Raw genomic sequence first — 23,537 nt, forward strand, 5'->3', positions numbered from 1 at the left:
GTTTATGTAGATGAGTATTGAGGTAGTGTGGAGGGAGTTAATGTGGATGAGTATTGTGGTAGTGTAGAGGGAGTTTATGTGGATGAGTATTGTGGTAGTGTAGAGGGAGCTTATGTGGATGAGTATTGTGGTAGTGTGGAGGGAGTTAATGTAGATGAGTAATGTGGTAGTGTAGAGGGAGGTTATGTGGATTAGTATTGTGGTAGTGTAGAGGGAGCTTATGTAGATGAGTATTGTGGTAGTGTAGAGGGAGGTTATGTAGATGAGTATTGTGGTAGTGTAGAGGGAGCTTATGTGGATGAGTATTGTGGTAGTGTAGAGGGAGGTTATGTGGATTAGTATTGTGGTAGTGTAGAGGGAGCTTATGTAGATGAGTATTGTGGTAGTGTAGAGGGAGCTTATGTAGATGAGTATTGTGGTAGTGTAGAGGGAGCTTATGTAGATGAGTATTGTGGTAGTGTAGAGGGAGCTTATGTAGATGAGTATTGTGGTAGTGTAGAGGGAGCTTATGTAGATGAGTATTGTGGTAGTGTAGAGGGAGGTTATGTGGATTAGTATTGTGGTAGTGTAGAGGGAGCTTATGTGGATGGCTACTAGGTTAAGCTCTTGTTGTCTGATGAGAGGCAGAGATACAGGCAGTGCTGGTGGAGGCTGTATTTGCTGACGCAGCGCTAAAAGTCCCTCACGGCAGTGTCCACACACACGCACACACACACACACACATCCCAGCGCATGTCATTCATTCTCATAGAAGGCTTCTAAAGTTGCAGCTAATGAGGTTGCCCTGCCCTATGAGGCTGAACACGTCATCCCCACTGCCATCCACCTGTCCTACTCTCCTGTAGCTGGCTGTGACATTGAATTGTGCCTCTGTGTTCTCATCAACCAGCCAGCCTGCTGGTCCTCCTCACATTCTCCCATCCTCCCCCAGACTCTCTCCTCCATTAATCCTGAAACAGCCTGATGATGAAACAGATTCCATGACATCGGCATCACTGGAGACTTTAATCTATTCCTGTTGAATTCATAATTTGCCCATATCGCTGTCACCTTCCCTTTGTTCTTCTGCTGCTGCTGGGCTGTGTCTCTGTGTGTGTCACTGTGTGTGTCACTGTGTGTGTCACTGTGTGTGTCTGTGTGCCAGTAGCCCCCTCTTTCTTTCTCTCTTTCTCTCTCTCTTCTATAAGCGGAGTGAGTGAGCAAGCTCCTGCAGCAGGGGATCTCTGCATTAGCGCACTCTCCTCTCCCTCCCCTTCTCCTTGCTCTCCCCCTCCCCTCCCTGTGCAGCCGCGGCAGTGTGCCTGCGCGCGCAGGGCGGATGGGGCTGTATGCCGGAGCTGGGAGCTGCAAGGTGACTGAGGGAATGGAGAGGGATGGGAAGGTCTGAGCCGCGCTGTGACTGTGCAGTGCCCCACCGCTACAACAACTCAAACCCCTCTAGAGCCCCCTCTCCTCTTTTCATCCCCCTCTTTCTCTCCCTCTCTTTGTCTAGACAGAGGTGGACCAGCTGCCCTGCCTCCAGCGCCTCTTTCTCAGCTGCAACAGCATCACCAGGTAAGATGTGCTGCTACTGCTGCTACTGCGTAACCCCCTCCTCTCCACAGAGCACAGTGCTGGCAGGTTCCCCTCCCAGGCAGCTCCCTATAGCTCAGGGCTGGGCCTGGCCTCTGCTGCAGAGGAGGACCCATACTGCCTCTCTCTCTCTCTCTGAGCACACACTGAATGACTGCTGAGGTGGGCAGTCTCTCCCTTCCCAAGTGGCTAATAACCTACTGTACTGCTGGGGAGGGCAGTCTCTCCCTTCCCCAGTGGCTAATAACCTACTGTACTTCTGGGTTGCTAAGAGATGGTATGTCGGCGTGTCTCATGAATGGAAAGTCTGTTTTGTTACTGTGGAGGGAGTGTTTTCAAACCCCTGCTCTTTTTTCCTTGTGTGGTTTTTGGCTTTGCCTTTTGCCTCCCTTAGCCTTATATAAACAGTGGAGTTGTCATTGAGTTCAGTCAGGAGGACAGGGGCTGAATGCTGAAGTAGCACTGTCTCTGCCTGTGAAAACGGTCCTGTGAAGTCCTGATTTAATAAGACAGTGTTGCCAGTCCAGAGGGCCACAGTTGACTCCTGATGTGATTCATTTCTCATGGCAGCTCTTGCTAGCCCACTCTGTTTTAGGCAGTAAATAAATAATTAAAACCCTGCCTTGCCCAAACATAAAGCTTATATACAGTTGAAGTCAGAAGTTTACATACACTTAGGTTGGAGTCATGAAAACTTGTTTTTCAACCACTCCACAAATTTCTTGTTAACAAACTATATTTTTGGCAAGTCGGTTAGGACATCTACTTTGTGCATGACACAAGTAATTTTTCCAACAATTGTTTACAGACAGATTATTTCACTTATAATTCACTGTATCACAATTCCAGTGGGTCCGAAGTGTACATACACTAAACAGCTTGGAAAATTCCAGAAAATGATGTCATGATTTTAGAAGCTTCAGATTGGCTAATTGACATCATTTGAGTCAATTGGAGGTGCCCATGTGGATGTATTTCAAGGCCTACCTTCAAACTCAGTGCCTCTTTGCTTGACTTCATGGGAAAATCAAAAGAAATCAGCCAAGACCTCAGAAAACAATTGTAGACCTCCAGAAGTCCGGTTCATCCTTGGGAGCAATTTACAAACGCCTGAAGGTACCACGTTCATCTGTACAAACAACAGTACACAAGTATAAACACCATCGGACCACGCAGCCTCCACACCGCTCAGGAAGGAGACATGTTCTGTCTCCTAGAGATGAACGTGCTTTGGTGCAAAAAGTGCAAATCAATCCCAGAACAACAGCAAAGGACTTTGTGAAGATGCTGGAGGAAACAGTTACAAAAGTATCTATATCCACAGTAAAACAAGTCCTATATCGACATAACCTGAAGTCCACTCAGCAAGGAAGAAGCCACTGCTCCAAAACCACCATAAAAAAGTCAGACTACGGTTTGCAACTGCACATGGGGACAAAGATGGTACTTTTCAGAGAAATGTCCTCTGGTCTGATGAAACAAAAATATAACTGTTTGGCCATAATGACCATCGTTACATTTGGAGGAAAAAGGGGGTGGCTTGCAAGCAGAAGAACAACATTCCAACCCTGAAGCACGGGGGTGGCAGCATCATGTTGTGGGGGTGCTTTGCTGCAGGAGGGACTGGTGCACTTCACAAAATAGATGGCATCATGAGGCAGGGAAATGATGTGGATATATTGAATCAACATCTCAAGACATCAGTCAGGAAGTTAAAGCTTGGTTGCAAATGGATCTTCCAAATGGACAATGACCTCAAGCATTCTTCCAAAGTTGTGGCAAAATGGCTTAAGGACAACAAAGTCAAGGTATTATAGTGGCCATCACAAAGCCATGACCTCAATCCCATAGAACATTTGTGGGCAGAACTGAAAAAATGTGTGCGAGCAAGGAGGCCTACAAACCTGACAAAGTTACACCAGATCTGTCAGGAGGAATGGGCCAAAATTCTCCCAATTTATTGTGGGAAGCTTCTGGAAGGCTACCCGAAATGTTTTACCCAATTTAAGCAATTTAAAGTCAATGTTGCCAAATACTAATTGAGTTTATGTAAACTTCTGACCCACTGGGATTGTGAAAGAAAGACATTAAATTAAAGCTGAAATAAATAATTCTCTCCACTATTATTCTGACATTTCACATTCTTAAAATAAAGTGGTGATCCTAATTGACCTAAGAAGGGAATTTTTACTAGGATTAAATGTCAGGAATTTTGAAAAACTGAGTCTAAATGTATTTGGCTAAGGTGTATGTAAACTTCTGACTTCAACTGTACATCTAGAAAGGTGGCAGAATACAACATCTAGTCTACATTTGATCCTTGAGCCTTTTGATTTAAATCGTCTGAGAAATGTAGGCTACTATAATCATCGCACAGTGAAGTCCTGATGGATAACACGTGCCTTTATTTGACGTCTGCATAGCTGTAGCTGAGGGAGAAGCCATCCCAGGCTCAGCAAAGCCTTTGGTTGAAGCGATCATTATTACAAATTAGGCCGATCAGAAGTCCTCTCTGTAAACAGTGCCCAGAACACTATTTATTTTCACATTTGTGGTGAACCGACTGTACTGTTTACATTACATTTCCATTTTTGTCATTGAGCAGACATTCTTATTCAGAGTGATTTACAGGAGCAATTAGGATTAGGTGTCTTGATCAAGGGCACATAGACCAATTATTTTCACCTAGTCAGCTCGAGGATTTGAACCAGCGACCATTCGTTCATTGGCCTAATGCTCCTAACCACTAGTTCACCTGCCACCCTAGTTAGCTTGGCTACCTACCACCCTGTTTAGCCTAGTTATTGTCTTCCCATCTCAAACTCTGTTCACTCAGCCCCAGGCCATGTCTGATGCTTTCAATGCCTTCTTCCACTGCCAGTCCCAGGCCCAAATAGCATGTCTCCATGTTTTATTTTTGTTGAGTTCTGGGCCCTGGGTATTCAAGAAGGGTCTTAGGGTAGGAGAGGTAATATTGGATCCATTTTGCCTTAATAATATTTTATGGACTAACGGGACCTGATCCTAGATCAGTATTCCTAATCTGAGACTCTTTGTGAATACGGGCCCGGTTCCCTGGTGGTAGTGTCGATTTATGGATTATAAGGTTAATTCAACAAAAATTGAGTTTGGGGGACCTTTTGTAAGTGAATTACTCATTATATTAACATATAGCTGCATCAGCGCCTGGTATGGCAACCACTTGGCATCTGACCGTAATGCGCTACAGAGGGTATTGCTTACAGCCCAGTACATCACTGGGGCCAAGCTTCCTGCCATCCAGGACCTATATATATTTTTTTATTTAACCTTTGTTTAACTAGGCAAGTCACTTAAGAACAAATTCCTATTTACCATGACGGCCTACACCAGCCAAACATGAACGACACTGGGCCAATTGTGCTCCGCCCTATGGGACTCCCAATCACGGCCGGTGGTGATACAGCCTGGATTCGAACCAGGGTGTCTGTAGTGATGCCTCAAGCACTGAGATGCAGTGCCTTAGACTGCTGTGCCACTCAGCAGCCCCAAAAATGTCTGAGGAAAGTCCAAAAAATTGTCAAAGACTCCAGTCACCCAAGACATAGACTGTTCTCTCTGCTACCGCACAGCAAGCGGTACTGGAGCGCCAAGTCTAGGTCCAAAAGGCTCCTTAGCAGCTTCTACCCCCAAGCCATAAAACTGCTGAACAATTCATTAAAAGTCCACCCGGACTATTTGCTTGACCCCCCCCCCCCTTTTTGTTTGTACACTGCCGCTACTTGCTGTTTATTATTAATGCATAGTCACTTTACCCCTACCTACATGTACAAATTAACTTGACTAACCTGTACCCCTGCACATTGACTCGGTACCAGTACCCCGTGTATATATAGCCACATTATTGTTATTTTATTGTGTTACTTTAAAAAAAAAAGTTTTACTTTAGTTGATTTAGTAAATATTTTCTTAACTCTATTTTCTTAAAACTGCATTGTTGGTTAAGTGCTTGTAAGTAAGCATTTTACGGTAAAGTCTACACCTGTTGTATTTGGCGCATGTGACAAACAAAGTTAGATTTGATTTGATATAGTATCTGTCCCATTTATAGTTGTTAATGACCTGTGTGGTGTGTGTTTTCTCACTCTGTGTGTAGTTTTGATGAGCTAGCCTGCCTGGGAGAGTCGTGCTCCCTTTATGAGCTCACCCTGGATGGGAACCCAGTAGCCCTGGAGACATGGTACAAGCAGGCCGCCTTGCGCTGTGTGCTTCAACTCAGACAGCTGGACATGAAACGTGTCACGGTAAGACATACGCTCGGTGTGTGTCTGTATTCTTGTATGTGGTTGAGTTTGCGTGGCTGTGGTTGTGTTTTTGTGTGTATTTTCAGTAGTCATGCAAGGCATAACAACACATTGGCTTGTAAATACGGAAAGGATTCTGTAAAGCAACACTTTATAGAATCCTTGACACTACCACATGCTTGATATCCATAGGCATAAAAGCAGAATTGCCTGTCAAACATGATGTCATTGTATTCACAATACATATGAGACACTTGAGTTCAGAGGTTCATGCATTTGAAAGCTATTAAGCAGGCAGGCAACACCCAGGTCTGAGCTTGTAGGCTACATGAACCCTGAGGTACCACACACACACCTTGCCCTTAGAATATGGAGGAATGGCCCTGCAGCCAGTAGGATGGGAAAAGTCCTCCTGAGATCAGAATCACAATCTGATTTGTACAACTTTCCACAGATGAGCACTGACTGGTAGTAACATAGTTTGAGATATATCATACTTGCTGTCAGTGCCAAGGCAGGCAGATATAATGTATGAGTAAAATAAGGGTTAAAGCTGGCTGCAGATGTGGTGGAGCTGAACTCCTCTTGCTTTGAGACAGAATAGAATCAATAGATGCCAGGAAATGGTTACCGTTGCTCCTTGTGGGATATCTGTGTCAACACAACAGACTGGGTTTGTTCAGGGGGAAATTAACAGTGTTAATGACCAAAGATTTCTGACCAGCGTTATTTCACCTGATGTTCTACTCTACTAATTAGTGGGAAAGGATGACAATGCATTATTGATACTATTACAAATAGCCTAGTTGTGACAGCACTTAAGGTCCTCTGCTCAAACTGATTTGAGCCCTTATTGCATGGAACTTCCATCTCTTATTGCTCAAATAAACAGCAAACCTGGTTTAAAAAAACAGATAAAGCAACGCCTCTCCTCTATTTGACCTAGATAGTTTGTGTGTATTCATTGATATGTAGTTTACGTGTGCCTTTCAAAAAAAAATGTATGTAGCTCTGTCCCTGAGCTGTTCTTGTCTATTGATATTCTGTATTATGTCATTCTGTATTATATTTCAGGTTTTGTGTGGACCCCAGGAAGAGTAGCTGCTGCTTTTGCAACAGCTAATGGGGATCCTAATAAAATACAAAAATACAACATTTCACATACTGATTTAACTTTTTTATTACAAAGTATTTTTGCTAAAAGACCTTTCCTGATAGCAAAAACATTTTGCAAAGGGTATGAAAGGTGGTGCTTTGATTCTGGAGCCATTGCAGCATTTTGAGTGAACCATATCAAGGAATCCTTTCTCAGCCGAATCGTCACAGAGTAGCCAGCGCTAAACATCCCCTAGAGCTCAGCTGGCAGTCTCAGATTGTCTCTGCTGGTGCATTGCATGCTGGGAGCTCTGCCTGGCACACCCAAACAGCTGGGCTCAGTTCAGATGAGGCTGCAGCCGAATATCAGACAGACAGATTATCCTGTGATGCAGCAGGAGATGCTGCCTCTCCAACCGGTCCTTCCTGCAGAGGGAAAACCTGCAGCTGACATAATATACATTATTCTGACTGTGCCTCTGTCTCATGTTGAATAATTCAGTCTTGTCCATGAATGGAGCGACACCCTGATTGTGATATTGACCCTCTTTTCTGCAGGAGGAGGAGAGACGTATGGCCTGCGTCACGGCCCGGAAGGAGGATGAGAAGAAGAGGGAGAGTCACAAGCAGGCCATGCACAAGGTACCTGACTTTCCCTATGTTGACTCCCTGTCCATATTTGTGTTTAACATACTGTACTATACTGTTACTATCGCAGATATCTCGCCATGTTGACTGACCAATATATACTTCTGCTCTGACATCAAACTGATGTTAGCTGGTAGATTGTCACATAAGAGGCCAATTTCCACAATGATAAAATAGAATCCAAATAATGTCACAGGTCAGTGATACGTACTGAGCAGACTAGCTGGTGAGAGTTTCAGTCATTAACCAAATATTTCAAATATTTTGTGGCATTTAATGTGTAATATAAGCTTTTCTGTTGGGTGCATGTCAACAACATAATTAAGCCATACAGATGTAATTTGTGGAAAGTGATTATTTGGACATTAACCAAACTCCTTGGCCCTCAATGCTGTTTGTTAAAACGTTTTTTTACCTCCAGAACATTTCCTGTTTATTCATATTGTCGTGTCTTTACTATCATTAACTGAAGATTGATAGTTTTTATCAAAGATTCTCTGTAATTAGTTATTATGCGATCAACTTATTAATCACGTAAATAATTAACTAGGAAGTCGGGGCACCAAGGAAAAATATTCAGATTACAAAGTTATAATTTCCTAAAATAACTATTCAGATATTTTATCTGATCAATTCGTCTTCGAATTAATGAATTATTTACTTTACCTCACGTTAGTCTCATTCCAAACTTCGTAAATTGTTGGTTATCTGCACGAACCCAGTCTTCACTATGAGTCATCCACACATCAATCGTCTTAAATCATTTATTTATTACTAACTAAGTAATTCACAGAAATGCATAAACAAACAAGGTAAATGTGGTTACATGAAATGTGGTTACATGAAATGAGGAGAATGTGCCCTAGTGGGCTAAACCGGCATGGCGGCTTGTTTGACAAAAGGGGAAGTGGGATTCGACTAAGAAGTCACTACAGAGTGATAATTATAAGAATTGAAATGCTAATCCTTTGCACATGAACGCTCACTCATTCGGGAACAATTGCAATCAATATATATATTTACGCTCAGTGTGTCATCTTGATCGCTGGTGAAAAGTGAATTTATTTTGTAGAATTGTCCGTCTCTCTCCCTCTCTCTCTCGGGTTGTGGTTAGAGGGGATTGTTCAGAATGGATGTTTCGGTGGTTGTCGTTCTTCCCGTTCAATGATACCGAATTCCTAGCTGCAGACTAGTAATTAATATGAAAGACTTGTTCTTATTCTGTCAGTATCGATAGTCTAAGAGTTTAACCACGTGGTATGGTTAAAAGCTTTAGCAATGGTCTACCAACCTTTGTCCTCCTAATGGAGAAAAACATGGTCTGCAACCTTTAGCTATCTCGTAATTGAGGTAAGCTTAGTCTGCTGATCGAAAACCCGAGTGGGGATTTTATTTGGAAGGGCCGAAGAGGGCTGTTCCAGGATGTCTGACCCTAACTGGGCTCAGGGGCGGTACTCTGATTTAGTTCAAATTAAAACGGAATTGTATTTTTCTTCATTAAACAGTCCAAGATCATATTACACAATTATACAAACAGTATCATACTCACTCATTCATCTTATGCAACAATTAGATGTAAACCCCATATCTGAGGCTATTATATAAACAGTGTTATGGTAAAGTGCCACACCGTCTCCCATGAGCTTCCCCAAGTTGTGACAAATGGACCAGTTCGTAGCTGGATTCTTCACCGATCTTTTATACTTTCTCCGGAACATGAAATTTGTTCGTACCTCAAGTTCTGTGAGGTGGAAGGAATTCCTCTGTTCTCCATGAAAATCTACTCTCTCTAGACTGTGTGTCCATGAGGAGATTCTCAGGAATTTACGACGTCTCTCTGACCACAGCAACCTAGTTGAAGGAGGAAAGGGGGAGGCAATAGAGGCCAATGTCATGACAATATGAAGAGCCAAAACTAGTCACAATATGAACATGCTTATCGTCTGCTAGCCATTAAGGTTTATAATGAATACAATTGGATGTTAGTTGTGCGTTTGTTTAAACTCATTGCACATGTAACATACACTGCATAACCCCTTGTAGACGGTGGATGAGGATGACTAATGTTGTGGGAGTTACACTATAAGTGCATTGTTTAAGGAGAGGGCAAGAGGGCCGTTTTTGATGTTGAACAATGTATCAAATCATTTATATAAACATGTATGATATGCTGTCATATGTCTGTAAGCAATTTCTGTTGATGCCGAGGTCCCGGTAAGCAGTTATCTCAGATGATACCTAAAGCGCTCTGAGGGTTGCTGCTCAATGGTCACTAATTCTTAACTACTTGAAATGCACTGTGGTGTTCGGTTGTCATGTAAAGAGGAGTCATCTGCTTTGCATTATCCGCCCAACCATGAGTTGATCAATGGGAGCATTATAGTAGGGAGATGAAGAAAAGCCAAGGCTAGATAAAGGCTCAACCCACTATACCCCAGTAACCCTGCATTTATGTGGCTTGGCTTGGTATCTTCTGTTTTTTTTTTTTAAGTTTCAAATGTTTAGATTTTAACAGTTACGTTTCCAAGGGGGCTAAAATAACAGTGACTGTTGCTACAATTCTCAAAGTTTTTCAATCCACTTCAATAGTCATTTGTCTTTTTCCTCCATTATCTTTTCCCTAACTGTTCTAACTACAGGGTTTCTAAGTGCTCAGTTCCTCTTGTAGAATATCAGATCCCACCAACCTTTGTTTGAGGCTGGTTATGATTTCAGTTCAAAACATGCTTGTTCAATCATTGTGTGTCTGTACTTTACTGTAGGTGTTAGAGAATGCATACTGTACTGTATCTATACTGAACAAAAATATAAACGCAACATGCAACAATTTCTACTATTTAACTGAGTTACAATTCATATAAGGCAATCAGTCAATTTAAATTAATTCATTGGACCCTAATATATGGATTTCACATGACTGGGCAGGGGTGCAGCCATGGGTGGGCCTGTGAGGGCATAGGCCCACCCACTATGGAGCCAGGCACACGCACTGGGGAGCCAGGCCCAGCCAATCAGAATGAGTTTTTCCCCAGAAAATGGCTTTATTACAGACAGAAATACTCCTCCGTTTCTTTATCTGTCCGACCGGCTGGTCTCAGCCGAATGTGTAGGTCCTGGCCTGGCGTGGTTAAATGTGGTCAGCAGTTGTGAGGTCGGTTGGATGTACTGACATATTCTCTAAAAAGACGTTAGCGACGGCTTATGAACATTCAATTCTCTGGCAACAGCTCTGGTGGATATTGCTGCAGTCAGCATGTCAATTGCTTGCTCCCTCAAAACTTAAGACATCTGTGGCATTGTGTTGTGTGACAAAACTGCACATTTTACAGTGACCTTTTATTGTCCCCAGCATAAGGTGCATGTGTGTAATGATCATGCTGTTTAATCAGCTTCTTGATATGCTACACCTGTCAGGTGGATGGATTATCTTGGCAAAAAGAAATGCTCACCAACAGGGATGTAAACAAATGTGAGAGAAATAAGCTTTTTGTGCGTATGGAACCTTTTCTGGGATCTTTTATTTCAGATCATGAAACATGGGACCAACACTTTACATGTTGCGTTTATATATTTATATATACATGTTGCGTTTATATATATTGATGTGTGTGTTCCTGCCTTACTGCTGCTTTTAATGATCCATACTGAGAGATCAGAAAGGGTTCTGAAGGAAGTTTAATTGCCTTTGTTTAATCCAATTGAGCTAGTTGAGGAAAACTTGATAAATGGAATGCTCTGTGAGGGTTCATGTAGTCTCAGAATTATCGACTATCAATCCTGTTTGCCAGCCGTCCCCTGTGTGTGGGAGTGGAGCATTCCATTCCATACATGTGCGTATCAAAACTGAACTGAATAAAGGCAAAAATATTATGAAATCGAAAGAGAAAGCGAGAGAGAGAGCTGCATTCTTCCTTGCTGCAGGGTGGGGGTGGCACAGAAGTACTGCTGCTGCCTCTGCTACAGTCAACACGGATTCAGCTGCCGCAGTAATGCTGAGGCAGTTGTTGAGAGATATGGGGTATATACAGTACAGCACACACAAATTGTACCTTGTTATTACAGACAAAGCCTTTGTAACTATGGGAGACTAGGTATTGGTAAGATAGGCATGTTTGTAAGTAATGTAAGTTAAGTGACAGTCTATCAGTTAGAATAACATTTGAAGTTTTCATTTTTGAAGATAAACAGTACATGTGTATTTGTGTTCATAGAGTCCTGCTCATGTTGTGCCTCAGCAGTTCTACACTCAACTTGGACTCAAGTCTCAGGACTCCTCAGTGACAAGCAAGGCAGGTGGAATATCTTTGTCTTTAGGCTGAAGCAGGAGAGAGATAGTCAGTTTCATAATATCATCCTGTCCTCTGTGTGCCCTGCTGAGGACCAATGCCAACTGAACCCTGCTCTGTTCCTTGTGTGCGCACGTGTATGTGTGTGTGTGTGCATGCATGTGTGCGCGTGTGATCGTGTGTGGGCCTGGCTGCGTGCGTTTATGTGTGTGTGCAGGAGAAGCGGCGTCTGGCCATCCGTAATGCGGCACTGCAGTGGGAGGGGGTCAGGGCCTGCCTGGAGCTTCCGGCTCAGAACGGAGCCAAGGAGGAAATCAGCCCTGAGGCAAGCCCCGCCCACAGCCCAGCCCAAACCAATGGCCTTGCACTGGAACCTTCTCCGGATGAGCAGCTCAGGTAACGTTAGGGGGGAGGGGCCATGCATAGGGGTTGCACTTTGGGCTCTGGAAGACAGTAGTTATAGTTGCAGGACTGTTATAGAAGTATACATAATATGTTTTCTGTTCTGCCAGACGGGTGAGTCCGGTGTCGGCTCTGGACAGGCCAACAGGGGGCAGTGAGACCCGGATACGCTCCACCAGTCGCCCCAACAGTCCTCGAGACCCCAAGTTGGTACTACACCACATCCAGGAATACAAACACATCACAGGAGGTTGGTGGTGGTAATGGCTGGAACGGCATTGGTGGAATGGTATCAAATACATCAATCACATGGTTTCCAGGTGTTTGATGCCATTCCATTTGCTCTATTCCAGCCATTATTATGAGCCGTCCTCCCCTCAGCAGCCTCCACTGATACGCGTACTCACAGGGGATAGGATATTGGAATGTAAACATTCTTCCAATGCAAGAAAACATGGTCCCGTTATAATTGTTCACACATTATAATTATTTAAAGTTTAGCCAATAAAACTGTATGGTTGGAGCACATTTGAGGATTTTGTTTCATTGTCCTGGGTTCCATATGTGTCAGATGACTGGTGTCTACCACAGGTGGCTGGTGGCACCTTAACTGGGAAGGACGGTTCATTGTAATGGCTGGAACGGAATTAATGGAATAATATCAAACACATCAAACACATGGTTTCTACATGTTTTAATACCATTCCATTCACTCCATTCGAGCCATTATTATGAGCCGTCCTCCCTTCACCAGCCTCCTGTGGACTGTCTACACTATAAACTAGCATACAAAAGGATATCCCTTTTCTATAACAGTTCTCTCCATACAGACATGGTTCCCTCTGCTTTACACACTCAACATTTCACCCTCGTTTCACCCCCTAACACTCGTTAGTCGTTACTCTGATGGTTTTCATAAAACTGCACAGGGCCCCATTACTTAGCTAGCTAATTTTATCGTGAGGGTTAGAGGGTGAGACCTTCACTCTGTGTCATTGCCTTGTTCTCCATATGGCCATTCCCCCAGCCTGGCCTGGCCTGACCAGGCTTAGCCCCCTTGCTGCAGGCCCTAACTTCTCCTGGAGGGACTGTATACCAGGCCTGTGAGTTATAAGGGGTCAGGCTGAGATGGACACTGTGGCTGTGTCAACCACTATTATTACATGTTGCTTTCTTGCTCCAGGATATGAAAATGTTCCGGAAGCGCAATCCTTCATGGCCCTAATTCCCTTATAGGCTCACTTATAGCAGTTTGTATTGCAAAAGGGGCCAGGCTAGGGCTCAAGTGATTCACCATACGGTGTGGTCTAATTATGTGTAAACTTAACCGGTTTTTATTGTTGTGCACAATCCAATAGGATAAAAGAGAAGAACCATTTTATGGTGTTTTACATCTATAACCGCTGTAAAAACAGTACTGTCCTTTGTCTAAGTGCAGTTTGTCAGCTCTCTGTCTGTTTCATGTAGTTGTTTGTGATGCTTGGTATTCACTCCTTTGGATGTCTTACAGTAGATATTTTACAGTAAATATGCCCATGGGAATATTCCTATTCCTGAAGGTATAAAAGAGGAGATGATAGATGGACTGAGCAGTGATTTATAGATGTGATGTTCTACGGGTATGACCCTCTGTCATCCCATGGTAAGGGATTACCAGCCTCTGTGGAGGTGTGAATTTGTGAAAACTCCATGAAGTTAACAATCAATGCATGAATGATTTGCTTTATCTCTGGATTGATAGTCTGTCTTGATCCGGTATATTCCTCCTTAATCCTCAAAGACAGACAGGGTTCTTCATTCCCACACGCTGGGCAGAGCTGCAGAGCTGGGCCTGTCTCTCTCTGTCCTCCACATCTGGTTCTGCTCTGGGACCGGGGAGGGGGGTGTGGAGGGTTTTCCTCTCTGAGAGATGGAGGGCCTGGAGGCTGCCCTCTGCTTTGTCCCCACATTGCTTCTGAGAAAGAATAACCGCTGGCGTCCGCATGATTAGATCCATTAGCTTTGGATATGCTATTTGTTGTTCCCTGGGTGTGACCGGCAATGTTCACATTCATCACAGAAAATCAGCGTGGGACAGTTTACACTTTACTGCTGCTGCCATATGAAGACACATGGATCATCATCTTTGTTTGAGCATGTGAGAGAGGGCCAGCTAAAGTCCTGCTGAATAATTAACAACCACATAAACATGAATAGAGGTGATGGAGCAATCTGCAGGTTAGTGGAATCGTTTGATTTCATTTCCCTTGAGAAACTAGCTTAAAGGACTGTGCCCAGTGAAAGTCATGCACCTCGTAATTTCAGAACACTTGTCACACAGAGGCATGAACCTTGGTTAACCTTGTGCAATTATACCTAGTTGGCTAGAATTGGTGTATTTATGCTGTAGGTGTTTATCAGTATAGTCAATGGCCTTTTCAAGCTCCCCTTTCCACACCAAGCTGGAGTGGTAGATGATATGGGTTGACTGAAATGGGCCCCTGCCCCTCAGCAGGTAAAGGGAAAAGTGATGTCATCTCTGTTTGTCATTAGCAGCCCGACCCGAGCTGGAGAAGAATTAAGACAGGAGCAAATGTTGACAGTGCATTTAGAATGGAGGAAGGAGGGAACCCCTTTTAGTGTGTTGGGATGAGAGATGGAATAGGAGAATGGTTGTCTCTGTGAGTGCTTAGTGAATCTCGTGTGTGTGTGTGTGTGTGTGTGAGCGTGTGTGTGTGTGTGTGTGTGTGTGTGTGTGTGTGTGTGTGTGTGTGTGTGTGTGTGTGTGTGTGTGTGTGTGTGTGTGTGTGTGTGTGTGTGTGTGTGTGTGTGTGTGTGAGCTTGCGTGCGTGCGTGCGTGCGTGCAGGAACAAGCTTGCCTGTGTGTGTGTGAGCGTGCGTGCAGGAACAAGCTTGCGTGTCTGTGTGTGTGGGTGCCCGTCAGACTGCTGGATAGTAGCCTCTTTTTTATATTCCTTTGTGAGCAGACGAGAGGAATATTTATTCATTCTCTGTTCCCTTGAGATATGACAGGAGGGAAGAGTTATTACCCAGAAATCCAATATTGGGGCTGGCCAGAGAGTTAGAGGGGAGACATCAGTACCCACATGCTATGTATATATTCATTAATACAGAGGCACGCTAGGTCTCCAAGCAGGTGGAGGGGCAAGCACATCAATCTTCAAGTTCTACTTATGATGAGAGAAGAAAGTGTGGGAATGAGCGAGAGAATCTGATGCCACAACCACTCAGAAACACTTCAATAAACCATAACACTTCATTTAATAAATGTTACATCTACATCATGCCACATATACACAGAAATAGCTTGATTCCAGATCTGTGTCTACATCATGCCAAATATACACAGAAATAGCCTGGTTCCAGATCTGTGTCTACATCATGCCATAGACACAGAAATAGCCTGGTTCCAGATCTGTGTCTACATCATGCCATAGACACAGAAATAGCCTGGTTCCAGATCTGTGTCTACATCATGCCAAATATACACAGAAATAGCCTGGTTCCAGATCTGTGTCTACATCATGCCATAGACACATAAATAGCCTGGTTCCAGATATGTGTCTACATCATGCCAAATATACACAGAAATAGCCTGGTTCCAGATCTGTGTCTACATCATGCCATAGACACAGAAATAGCCTGGTTCCAGATCTGTGTCTACATCATGCCATAGACACAGAAATAGCCTGGTTCCAGATCTGTGTCTACATCATGCCAAATATACACAGAAATAGTCTGATTCCAGATCTGTGTCTACATCATGCCAAATATACATAGAAATAGCCTGGTTCCAGATCTGTGTCTACATCATGTCAAAGATACACAGAAATAGTCTGGTTCCAGATCTGTGTCTACATCATGCCAGGAGAGATATACAGAAATACCCTGGTTCCAAATCTGTCTCTATATTGCTTTATTGCAGACACTGTACAGATCTGCTACCATGCTAATAGAGAAATTGCTTGAACAATTTTATTTTTCTCTCAGTTTAGAAAATGTTGAAAGGTTCTTCTCACATCATGATAAGCTAAATAACCATGTTTCTTATGTGGTGCTATCATACTGTAGCTAGACAATTGGAGACACATGTAGGCTGATTTAATACATGTCAAATTGATGGGTTATAGCTGCTCAGAAATGACAGACATAGTTTTGAAGCTCCTGCTGGATTAGGTCCAGATAATTGCATTTTTGTTCAGAGCTGCTGAACACATCAGGAAATGTTTTCCACAGTTAGACTTTCCTCAGTTTGATCATCTTTGTGTCTCCTCTTCCTCCAAGAGGCTATGAGGGCACAAAGAGTTTCAGGAGGGGATTTGGAGGCACCTGGCAGTCTATCAAGAGTGATTAGCAAGAGCAATACATGACAGAGTGCAGAGTGGGCTGATGGCATGCTTCCAGACTTCCCCAGAAAGGGATGAAAAGTTACCATCACTCTTCTTTACTCTAACTACATGTTACCCAGTGTTTCCTTTCTCTCTCTCTCTCTCTCTCTCTTGGTCTCTCTCACTTTCTCTGACTATCTATCTCTCTCTATCTGTCTCTGTCTGTCTGTCCAACTGCTTTTGATTTAGTACCTTTGGCAAAGCCACCTGTCCTAAAGATTTGCACCGTCTTTCACTGACTGGTGCCTGTCCTCTCTGCTCCGTGGGGCCTGGGTCTGTGTGTGTGTGTGTGTGTGTGCGTGCGTGCGTGCGGCCAGTAGTACCCCCTTGCCCTTACATCACCAGTCGTCATTCCTTGCCTGCCCCTCGTTGTCAGATGCTGCACTTCTTTGAAATGTGACACTGTTTGATTAATATTGGGTTTTACTCCCACTGCGTTGTGGGTCGTATGTAGGTAGCAACACGGCCTGCTAGAAAAATTGAGTCGGACGCTACTCTGTCAGTCACTGCTGGATTCTTGGATTCGGCTCGTACTGAATGTTACGATTATTCAGAGGTTGTGTTTATTAGCTAATGTAATTCCTGGGTCGTTTTGTTAAGGTTGGGTTTTCTCCCAGGTTATTAAAACTCTGAGGGGAAATGGAGTATTACAGCAGGCGTTGATGACTGAGCTCTGAGGCAGCCATGGGCAGTTCACTGACTCTCACTCACACACACACACGCATGCACGCACGCACGCAAACACACACGCACGCATGCATAGACACGCATACATTAGCACACACACACACACACACACACACACACACACACACACACACACACACACACACACACACACACACACACACACACACACACACACACACACACACACACACACACACACACACACACACACACACCACACACACACACACACAGGAGATCCTATAGAGAGACAGTAGTCATGGTGGCCTTAACACGGCTTAACACTGTAGCTATGTGACCTTTAACCCTGGTGTCCTGAATCTCTCTGGCTCACATTCACCTTTCTTTCTCCTATGGCTGGAGTCAACTCTTCCCTTGTAGCCCTGCAGCTTGTTAACAAACTGCATCCTTGTGCCCCTCTGCAGCCACAGCCTTGATAGTGGTCTTTAGAATGTCCCGCCATGGTTATTACATGATAATCACAAGTCAATCAGATTTTTAATCTCTCCTCTGTTCCAATACACCTTCATTTGTACCAGAACCATCCCTGTTCTCTTCAGCCCTCTCTTTCTGGGTCAGCACACCAGTCTGAACATCTTTGTATCATCTCTTCTTCCTGTTCTTGCTCACAGTACAAAGCCTCTCTTACAGGTTGTCAGGCCACTCTCCTTGATTCTTCTCTGTTCTTTGTCTCTGCTTACCTGGACAGCATCTTGCCAGGTTTTAGATGCACTGAAATGGGCCAGCAGACAGAGATATGAGAGGAGGGTAGGAGTCAGTCCTCAGTCCTCTAGAGGGAGAGAAGTGACCTCCAGGGGATCAGGTTTGGTGTGTGACAACAACGATGGCTTTTTAAAGAAGCCTTGTTTCACTCCCCTGACTCTGAAACAATCAGCCCAACAAGACTTGGCCTATAGGATTACAGCTCCAATAGTGTCAGGATTAATCCTCCTTTGTGTTTTCTTTTTCCATGTTCTGCGATGTTATATTCTAAGGGTGTGAAATATGAATAGACCGATTAGGTTGTTGGTGGGTGAACTCTAATGGCTGGTGTGGACTGCTGGTCCGTGGAGCTATATGATCCTCTGGTATGCAGCAGGTCCCCTGAGTGTCAGCAGACTGGGAGGCAGGGAGAGAAGGCAGAGAGACCCAGGGCAGCTAGTGAGGCTCCAACAGGGACAGAGAGATCATGTCTCCCTGAGACTCATCCTGATTCTCTACTCTCACGACTCCTTATCAGGGAAGGGCACTTCAACTGTTGTCACAGAGAATGGAGAGAAATTAGGCAGCATTGAAAGACAAATGTTACATTCACTTAATTCTGATTACCCTTCTCACTGCTGTTTCTCTCCCATCCACTGATTGGCCTACTTCTTCAGACACATGTAAACTAAGATACCTTTGTCTTAATGATCCTGGAAACTTGTGACTGAGCCAGGTGGGTGGAGGGTTGGCCAGGTGGGTATTACTTAATGTACCTGGGGAGCCATCATCATGTTTCAAATTACTAAGGGGGGCTGGGCACCCTCCTTAACAAATCAGGTCCCCATCCTCAGGTGTGTGTGCTGACTGTCTGTTTCTCTGTGTGTTCCAGGCTCCTGGAGGCAGGGGGTGTCAACCTGCAGAGCCTCTCCCTGTCAGACAGCCACTTGGCGGAGTTGGATGGGGAAACCCTGCGCCTGTTTGGCCTCGGAGCACTGGAGGCCCTGGAGAGAGGCTGGGGGGTCCAGACTGCAGGGGCCGTCACTGTCATAGCCTTCCGCTACATCCACTTTGATGCGATCGTGCCAACACTGCCACGCATAAGGGTCAAGTTCCCCAACCTATCTGTGAGAACACATTCGCTACAGATTACATACTGTTCAATAAAGAGTATTCTCATTGGCTACTATGATAGGAATCATATTCTCACCATGGTAACACATGCGCTCTGTTAGAGTTCTAAACTGAGGGTTCTCATTGGACAATAGGATTCTGATATGGCCACTCATTGACTGGTTTCCTGACTTATTATGGTCTCCTCCATACAGCATCTGATTTTCCTGGAAACCAACATCAGCCGTCTTCCCCAGCTGGCTGCTCTGGCCCAGGTGAGACGTCTGGACCAGCTGACCATCCACCCAGAGGGGAACCCTGTAGTCAGCCTTTCCTTGTGGAGATCCTTCCTCATCTACCGCCTGCACCACTTCAACCTGCACAAGATCAACAACTTGGAGGTCAGGTCCACCAAAACACTCAGAAAAAATCTACCAACATGTTTTGTCATTCAGCATATTTGTGCTGTAATGTTCTGAACAATGTGTTAGCTGATACCCTTTTCCTTTTCCCTTGTGGGTATGTGAATGCATTTATATTCCGTGTGTGTGTGCATCAGGTGACCATGAATGACATGATCTCTGCAGAGCGTCTGTTTGGGACCCTGGGTCATATCACTGCCACCGAGACACCACGCTGCCGCCTGCTCATACTGCTGGAGGAGTCCAGGTGAGCTCCCTACCCACAGCACCTGGTAACTGGCACTAACTGACACACACAGGCCGTCTGAATACCCATACTTGCATACTAAATAGTAGGCCGTCATTCCTATTAAAAAAAGTATACGTCATTTTGAAAATCGAGTCAACTTTAAATGTCCGGATGTCATGCTCTTTTCAGCTTTAACAAACTATAGTTTTGGTAAGTCGGTTAGGACATCTACTTTGTGCATGACACAAGTATTTTTTCCAACAATTGTTTACAGACAGATTATTTCACTTATAATTCACTGTATCACAATTCTAGTGGGTCAGAACTTTACATACACTAAGTTGACTGTGCCTTTAAACAGCTTGGAAAATTCCAGAAAATGATGTCATGACTTTAGAAGCTTCTTACAGGATAATTGACATAATTTGATTCAATTGGAGGTGTACCTGTGGATTTATTTCAAGGCCTACCTTTCACACTCAGTACCTCTTTGCTTGACATCATGGGAAAATCAAAAGAAATCAGCCAAGACCTGAGAAAAAAATTGTAGACCTCCACAAGTCTGGTTCATCCTTGGGAACAATTTCCAAACAACTGAAGGTACCACGTTCATCTGTACAAACAATAGTACGCAAGTATAAACACCATGGGACCATGCAGCCGTCATACCACTCATACCGCTCAGGTGCACTTCACAAAATAGATGGCATCATGAGGATGGAGAATGATGTGGATATATTGAATCAACATCTCAAGACATCAGTCAGGAAGTTAAAGCTTGGTTGAAAAGGGGTCTTCCAAATGGACAATGACCCCAAGCATACTTTCTAAGTTGTGGCAAAATGGCTTAAGGCCAACAAAGTCAAGGTATTGGAGTGGCCATCTCAAGCCCTGACCTCAATCCCATAGAACATTTATGGGCAGAACTGAAAAGCGTGTGCGAGCAAGGAGGCCTACAAACCTGACTCAGTTACACCAGCTCTGTCAGGAGGAGTGGGCCAAAATTCACCCTACTTATTGTGGGAAGCTTGTGAAAGGCTACCCGAAACGATTGACCCAAGTTAAACAATTTAAAGGCAATGCTACCAAGTACTAATAGCGTGTATGTAAACTTCTGACCCACTGGGATTGTGATGAAAGAAATAAAAGCTGAAATTAATCATTCTGTCTACTATTAATCTGACATTTCACATTCTTAAAATAAAGTAGTGATCCTAACTGACCTAAAAAGGGAATTTAAATGTAGTTTAAATGTATGTATGTAAACTTCCGACTTCAATCGTATTCCTTTTTATTCTTCATGTAGTACAAATACATGAATACTTTTACATAATGCATTGGAAGAGGTGGGCTGGAGGTGATAGACCCTAGTTCTGTTCAAGTAGCCAAACAACAACTGTGGCTACTTAATTGGGAAGATGCTGAATAGCAAAGCTCCTGCAGTGGTGTTCAAATGTAGGATAAGTCATTTTTGTTCTCCTTAAAATTAGTATTGCGTCGTAGGATACATCTTTGAAAACAGAAGAATTGGTTATATTTTTTTATGGGGCTTTCTGTTTTCTCATTGAAAAGTGTTTATTGTTCTCTTGGCCTTCGTCAGAGCTTTTAAACTAAATACTAAACCATCTTTTGATTTGTTAATGTGTCGGCACCGTGGACTCAGGATGTGGCTGCGGTATTGATGTCATGTTAGTCAGCCCTTTTGATTAAACACTTGTTTTAGTTTTATAGGCGTGGCTACCCATTTAATTATTTCATTTATGAATGGTTCCCAATGATCAGTGGTTTAGTTTATTATGTTGCTGCTCTGCGGTTCTGAAATTACGATGCACCCGACAGTCCACGTTTTCTGTGCAATAGTCTTTTCATTTGAACATTTTAAAAGTTTTGGTGTGTGCACATGGCTATTTAGTTGAACTTATATATGTTACAGCACTTTAGTTTCACTATTAAATATGTTGAAATTTAACCAAATGATCTGTTTCTGTCTTCAGTCCTTTTTAAATAAGATAGATGGGCTGTATGGACTACAGTATAGGTCCAATGTGATAGTCTGACTGTAACCAGCCTGAATAAGCCTATAACTCCATTCATATTATATTCAGAGTTTAGAGAAATTAATCAAATTGGAAATGACCAGGCCTGTTAGTGCATTGCATGTCTGTTGAATTTGGAAAAATCCACCTGTACTCGCCTCCGCCCCACCTACTCAGCCAGTCAGGAGCCGTTACTGCGTTGCTGCCGTGGCATACTGCATACTTTTTACTAAACAGAATGTGCTCAATAGTATCCAACAATGAGTACATAGTATGCAGTTTAAGTATGTAGTATGTAAGTATGAGTATTCGGACACGGCCACAGTCTGGTACCTGGCACACCTGGTACCTGGCGCTGATTAACACACAGCGCTCACTCAGGTTACCAAACAAAAACATTAGCTACACTTTAATTACAGGTGTTCAATGTACCGTAGAGAACCTGTCTGAGTGTGTTTATCAGTTTGTGTAATGTGTGTGTTTGTGTGTGTGTGTGTGTGTGTGTGTGTGTGTGTGTGTGTGTGTGTGTGTGTGTGTGTGTGTGTGTGTGTGTGTGTGTGTGTGTGAATGAGTCTGTGTGTGATGCGTAGACAAAGCCTGCCATCGACGAGCCATAGGGAGTTGGTTGGGAGTGCAGGGGTAGGGTGGGTACCTGGCACCTTCCTCACATTCCCATTCCTCTCCCCAGCCAACAGCTCTTCAACTATATCACTCCTGGTCACTGAAACACAGCCAAGCAAAGCAAAATATGCCATGCTGTAGTGGTGTCTCTCTCAGTGCCCCGAGCAGAGGTCGGTCGGTCGGTCGGTCGGTCGGTCGGTCGGTCGGTCGGTCGGTCGGTCGGTCTGTCGGTCTGTCGGTCTGTCGGTCTGTCGGTCTGTCGGTCTGTCTGTCTGTCTGTCTGTCTGTCTGTCTGTCTGTCTGTCTGTCTGTCTGTCTGTCTGTCTGTCTGTCTGTCTGTCTGTCTGTCTGTCTGTCTGTCTGTCTGTCTGTCTCTTTAATAACTCACACTCACTGACGCCCGATATAGAAAACACAATAATATATGCCATTTAGCCAACGCTTTTATCCGAAACGACTTACAGTCATGCGTGCATACATTTTTACGTATGGGTGTACCCGAGAATCAAACTCTGGTGTTACAAGTACCATGCTCTACCAACTGAGCTGCAAAGGACCACGCTTTACCAATAGCCGGGAGCTGATCATTCTTTTAAGATCAACAGTGAAACGGTATTCGATTTAACCTGCTGACATTGCGTGATAATGCATAGTTTTGTCAAATAAATATTTAATATGTATAGTATGGGTGATAACTTGAACTTTGACCTCTCCAGAAATACTAGTTGAACATTAACTTGATATTATAAAGACAGTTTTTATAAACTAGTACAGGGTAGATGAAAAAACAATTGATGTGATGGCCACTCCATGGAGATCAAACATGCAGCCTAAGGTTATTCATATCATAAATCTCCCTACTTCCCTGTTGGCTTGAATGAATTCCTCTTTATGAATCACAATACACTTGGTACACTGCAAAATACGTTCTGAAAAGTTGAATGAGTGCCAGAGCGTTTTGTGTGTTAAGTGTATCTGACTAATATATTGTTTTACAAGGGCTGTGGCTTTGGAATGTCTTTGAATGTGTATTTATTTATGCATGTGTGT

At 43.7% G+C, this 23,537-nt stretch overlaps 1 protein-coding gene across 1 annotated transcript in view; it reads left to right on the top strand.

The window, feature by feature from the left end:
* Nucleotides 1-23,537, top strand: part of LOC135550806 (leucine-rich repeat-containing protein 49-like) — a 55,027-nt gene that overhangs the window by 26,730 nt on the left and 4,760 nt on the right. The window contains exons 9-17 of the mRNA XM_064981934.1: nt 1,493-1,554; nt 5,708-5,855; nt 7,509-7,592; nt 11,810-11,887; nt 12,102-12,280; nt 12,397-12,492; nt 18,959-19,193; nt 19,395-19,580; nt 19,739-19,848. Coding sequence (XP_064838006.1) covers nt 1,493-1,554; nt 5,708-5,855; nt 7,509-7,592; nt 11,810-11,887; nt 12,102-12,280; nt 12,397-12,492; nt 18,959-19,193; nt 19,395-19,580; nt 19,739-19,848 — 1,178 coding nt within the window. The remainder of the gene's footprint in view (nt 1-1,492; nt 1,555-5,707; nt 5,856-7,508; nt 7,593-11,809; nt 11,888-12,101; nt 12,281-12,396; nt 12,493-18,958; nt 19,194-19,394; nt 19,581-19,738; nt 19,849-23,537) is intronic.

The sequence above is a fragment of the Oncorhynchus masou genome, chromosome 1, assembly GCF_036934945.1.
Source record: "Oncorhynchus masou masou isolate Uvic2021 chromosome 1, UVic_Omas_1.1, whole genome shotgun sequence".
Lineage (NCBI taxonomy): Eukaryota > Metazoa > Chordata > Actinopteri > Salmoniformes > Salmonidae > Oncorhynchus > Oncorhynchus masou.